The sequence below is a fragment of the Echinops telfairi genome, unplaced genomic scaffold, assembly GCF_000313985.2.
Source record: "Echinops telfairi isolate 266 unplaced genomic scaffold, ASM31398v2 ScPeMD7_9;HRSCAF=40, whole genome shotgun sequence".
In the NCBI taxonomy this organism is placed as follows: domain Eukaryota; kingdom Metazoa; phylum Chordata; class Mammalia; order Afrosoricida; family Tenrecidae; genus Echinops; species Echinops telfairi.
Genome location: NW_022103906.1, coordinates 34,478,378 through 34,483,476, shown reverse-complemented (window position 1 = coordinate 34,483,476; position 5,099 = coordinate 34,478,378). Strand labels below are relative to the sequence as shown.

The following is a 5,099-nucleotide window of genomic DNA, read 5'->3' as shown; positions in this document are numbered from 1 at the left end:
GGGGATAGACAGCAGAAAAGTGGGTGAAGGGAGACATCGGACAGTGTAAGATATGACAAAATAATAATTTATAAATTATCAAGGGCTTATGAGGGAGGAGGGAGCGGGGAGGGAGGGGGGAAAATGAGATGCTGATGCCAGGGGCTTTAGTGGAGAGCAAATGTTTTGAAAATGATGAGGGTAACGAATGTACAAATGTGCTTATACAATTGATGTATGCATGGGTTGTAATAAGAGTTGTATGTGCCCCGAATTAAAATGATTGAAAAAAAAAAAACTAGGCGGTGCCCAGCTAACAAAAGATATAGCATCTGACGTCTTAAAGGCTTGAAGTTAAACAAACAGCCATCTAGCAGGGAAGCAAATAAGTCCACGTGGAAGAAGCACACCAGCCTGTGTGATCTTGAGGTGTTGAAGGGATCAGGTATCAAAAGATCCAAAACACAAAATTATATTGATGTGAATGAGGGGGGTTGGAGTGGAGACCCACAGCCCACCTGTAGACAACTGGACATTCCCCCACAGAAGGGTTACAAGGAAGGGACAATTCAACCGGGATAAAACACACATCATTCTTTTAGTTCTTGAACGTTTCTCCCCTCTCCCCCCAACTACTATGACCCAGATCTACCTTTCAAATCCGGCTAGACGGGAGTACACACATTGATACAGCGAAGAGCTCTCAACACATGGAATTCAGGACAGATGAAATCCCCAGGAACAGTAGTGGTAGGAGTGCTATCATGAGGGTAGGGGGATGGTAGGGGCAGGGAGAGAATGGGGGAACCCATCACAAGGTTGGATATAAAGCTCACCCCTCAGGGGGACGAATAACAAAAATGTGGGTGCAGGGAGACAACAGTGTTAAGACACGAAATAACAATAATATATAATTGATCAAAGATTCACAAGGGTGGGAGGGGGGGAAGGGAGGGGCAAAAAGAGGAGCTGATACCAAGTACTCAAGTAGAAAGAAAATGTTTTGGAAATATCGATGGCAACATATGTACAAGTGTACTTAATACAATTGAAAGATAGATTGTTATAAGATTTTTAAGAGCCCCCCCCACCCCCAATAAAATGATTAAACAAAAAATGATCTCTGGTCATAGGGCTATTAAGAGGCATTGGTGGCACACTGGTTCAGAGCTCAGTGGCCGCTGAAAGGTTGGTGGTGTGACTCCACTGGTGAAAGACGTGCTGGTCAGCAGCCTGTGTCCATGAAGAGATGGCAGCTTTGGAAACGGTGGGGCAGCTCTAACTCTGCCCTACTCTGTAGGGTTAAGATGGATAGAAATCTACCTGACAGCAATGGGTTTGCATAAGGTTTTTCCTTCCTTTAAGGAACCCTGATGGTAGAGTGCGTTATGTGCTGGCTTGTCAACTGGACAGGCCAGCAGTTCAACTCCTGCAACGACCCCCGGGAGAAAGATGAGGCTTTTTGCTTTCATCAAGATTCATTCATCACCCACTTCTCCTCTGTCGACACTGCTGCTCTCACGCAGAACTGACTTACCAGCCGTTGGTGTTTGGGCTACTTCCTTTAGGCTCCCTTTGATTTAGGAATTTCACTTAAAGGAATTCGGTGTATTATTTCTCTTTTGCTACCTAGTCTGCATTAGTCAACTTTTTTCATCCCTATTTCTTCTTTAGGCCCCAAGTGAATGGTCCCTGTTCTTCCATGTGTTGCACTATCCATATTCCTATTAATTTTAAGAGGCACGTGGCTAGAATGTAAACTTGTCTTCCTCTCCTCATTTACTGTTGCTTTTAACTCAGCAACTCTTTCTCCCAGTCATTTTCTGAGAGCCCAGCCCCTGAGGCATCTCACTTTAGGCTCACCACCAAGAGTTTCACCTCTCGGTCGGACTCAGAAATCGGAGGGAGAGAAAAAGAAAGATCATTGTAGAAGATGCTGTACAATGGGGTTCAGTGGGTTAGACTAAGTAATTCTTAGTGAACACTCATCTGAGTTTTACTGTTGAGCCTGTGGGTAAACCAAAGACTGGGATTCTGCATGAAAATGTACTTGAGAAAATGCCATCTTGTTTTCTCTTTCCAATTTCCAGAGACTAGAAATCTGGATTTAGGGAGCCTGGTGGTTAAGTTGGCTGCTAACTAGGTGTCCAGCTGAAACCCCCCCAGCCAACCCCTGGGAGAATGACAGGGCAGTTAGTGGCTGTACTGATGGCCTTGGAAACCCCGCGGGGGAGCCCTTCTACTCTGCCCTCTACAGGCTGCCATGAGTCAGCATCAGCTCACCGGCAGCGGGAACAGTCAGGATTGGGACTTAGGCCAGGAATGATCCCAGGGAGACTGGAGGCAGTTTTGGAGGACAGACCCGTGTTTGGTTCCTCATTCGACTCAAACTCCTAGATCCATCTAAAACAGACCGAAGTGCTTTTTGTTGTGATATTTTTAAGACGCTTTCGGGAACAAGAACAAGGAAATCTTGTATTAGGACAATGTTCTAGAACCGAATTTGGGTTTCCGTTACTGTGGATGGGCAGGCTCATTGTCCAGACACTGGGTAAGGAAGACCTAGGGATTTAGGAGAAAGCGACATGTTCATAAGCGCTGGACCGGGTGCTTTTAAAACTGTTTAAACACTTCCATGTTCCACAAATACAAAATGAGAATAACATACTAGATTCTGCAAAGGATTTGGAGACATTGAATTGAATGTACTGCAATTTGGACTTTACATAGCTTCTCTCCTTTCTAAAATATGCCAAGAGATTACTTTCTTCAAGAGCAGTTATTCTGCAATGCTAATTAATTGTCCTTAAAGACAGCTTAACTGGTTCTCCAAAGTGCCACTGGCTCCCCCTCCCCCTCCCATTTTCCTCCTGCTGGAGCTTCTATTAAACAACACCCATCACTTGAATAAATAGGCAAATTTACCAAGTTTTCTTAGTAGACACTAAGGTGATATCAATTTTGATAAAACTATGTCAGTGTTATTAGAAACCTATGAGAAATGACCCCCCTTTTTTTGGTTGAGATTCTGAGAAAAGGACTCGCATCAGCGTCAGTGATTTGTTAATGACAGATTTTAAATGCTATTCTCTCATGAGTGCAACTTGCGTACATTAAAAAAAAACCTACTGCCACCAAGTCAGTTCCAGCCCATCGCAACCCTCTCGGTTTCTGAGGCTGCACATCTTCATAGGAACAGGCAGCCTCATCTTCGCCCGGGGAGAGGCTGGTGGGTTTGAGCTACCAGCTTTGTAGCTAGCAGCCCCACACTGACCAGCCCGTGCCACCAGAGCTCCCATGAAGAGAAGCTACGTTGCTATCTCAGGGACATATTTCAGAAGTTACACGTAAAGGGTCTACTTGGTGGGGTTAGGGATGCAGCGGGAAGCAAATTGTGCATGCAAAGCACAGCCTGTTGTGGAGTCGAAAGCTTATTATGATTGTATAAAACATTTCTTATTTTGTAGGTTCCAAAGATGGATATTCCTATAGATTCATCTACTTCCCCTGAACCTAAGGAGAATTTGGTGGATTTTGTACCTCAACTGAAGGAAACTAAGGTTAGAAAAGGATTCATTTGGCCAGCTAGTTTTTTTGTTTAAGAAAAGGCAAATAACAAAGGAGCTCTCTCTATCTTAACCCCTTTAATGAAACAATTTCAACACAGTAGAGTGCTCTTTTATATTTTTTGTGCCAGTGGATCTGTGTTTCTATGAAAGTTCAGTATCGGCCTGTGTATAATTAGATTCTAGATGTGGCCTCTGCGCCCCATTCCAGAATACGAAACCATTGTTAATCGTTCCTGGTAGTGATGGATGTGACGACAGATCTAACACACATTTTGTTTTAAGTCAATAATCTAACTCTCAGTTCTGATGTTTCAGGATGAACAACTGATACAAGTGCCACCAGTTACACCCTCCCCACCCATGCCACAGTCAGCATCTATTTCATTACCGAAAGGACCCATCACTTCTTCAAAAGAAGCTGTTAAGTAAAAAATTTCTTTCCCTCTAGTGATCTTTAAGGGTAGTGAATTTATAACTGCATAATTTTCTTTATCTCCCAACAGGAAGTTGTCGGCTGAGGTTTAGTTATCCGATAACCACTACCATTTTTACCTCAATTATTAAAAAAAAACCCCAAAAACCCAACAACCAATAATTGTATATCAAACTAAACATGTTAAGTCTTGAGGCTAATTACAATATAGCAGGTCCTTACTATCTTCTGTGCCAGATGGAAATGGTTTCCATATGCTATGCATCTTACATAGGGCCCCGATGTCAGTAAATACCAGCAGAAAGACAGCCTAAATCTTAGAAGAAATGCATATAAATAAGAAATCACCTGTCCACTACGCCCATCTCAGTGAAGGCATTGGGGCAAGAGCAGAAAGCATGACCCAGTGAACAGTAGGGAGGGGGCCGAGCGGTCATGGGAGTTGAGATGTGCACTGGTGCTGCTGGGCCCTGAAAGACCAAAAAAGGAATGTGTAAGCACACAGATGGGGTCAATATGCAGACAATGCGCTCAAGGCACACAGGCCCCGTGTACTTGCCTTTATTGTTACTACCAAGGTACATGATAAACTCAGGCTGGAGAGTGGGGTTTACCTCGAGGTGCATCGGGAGATCTGGGGATCTTCTTCCAAAAAAGCAGTCACTGAGAAGCCAATGCCAAGAAGCCCAGATCTGACACATATGGGCTCCTTGTGTGTTGGACTGTAAGGCAAGTTATTATTTATTCATAGAATCGGATTGTGATTGGTGACTAATGTCCTTGTTTTTAACCTAGACACTGCAGGCCAACTCACAAAATACATCTCAGAGCAGCAAAGCTAGTTCAAAAGGGGCCTAAGGACCTTGGAGGACACAGCTCACCTCTCCAGCACCCACCTTTCCCTCAGCAGTGGCATTCACAAAGCACCGCCAGCTGACAGGGTCTGGGTTGAGATGATGACCCATTTCTAAGCCTTGGAGCAGACCTTTGAGGCCCTCACTGTTCCAGATGTTAGCAGCAAGACCAAGTTCAGGTCGCTTCGAGAACGGAATTGTAAAGTTCCTGTCCTCTGCAACAATGCCATCCTACTACACGTTACCGGTTATCACTATCTTTAA

General features: G+C 44.1%; 1 protein-coding gene across 2 annotated transcripts in view; it reads left to right on the top strand.

Moving 5' to 3' along the window:
- Positions 1-4,865, top strand: part of LETM2 (leucine zipper and EF-hand containing transmembrane protein 2) — a 22,593-nt gene extending 17,728 nt beyond the window's left edge. For both annotated transcript variants that reach the window (XM_030884630.2, XM_004696213.2), the window contains 3 exons: positions 3,447-3,539; positions 3,864-3,968; positions 4,777-4,865. In XM_030884630.2, coding sequence (XP_030740490.1) covers positions 3,447-3,539; positions 3,864-3,968; positions 4,777-4,839 — 261 coding nt within the window. In that variant the 3' untranslated portion in view covers positions 4,840-4,865. The remainder of the gene's footprint in view (positions 1-3,446; positions 3,540-3,863; positions 3,969-4,776) is intronic.
- The last annotated feature ends 234 nt before the right edge of the window (positions 4,866-5,099 follow it).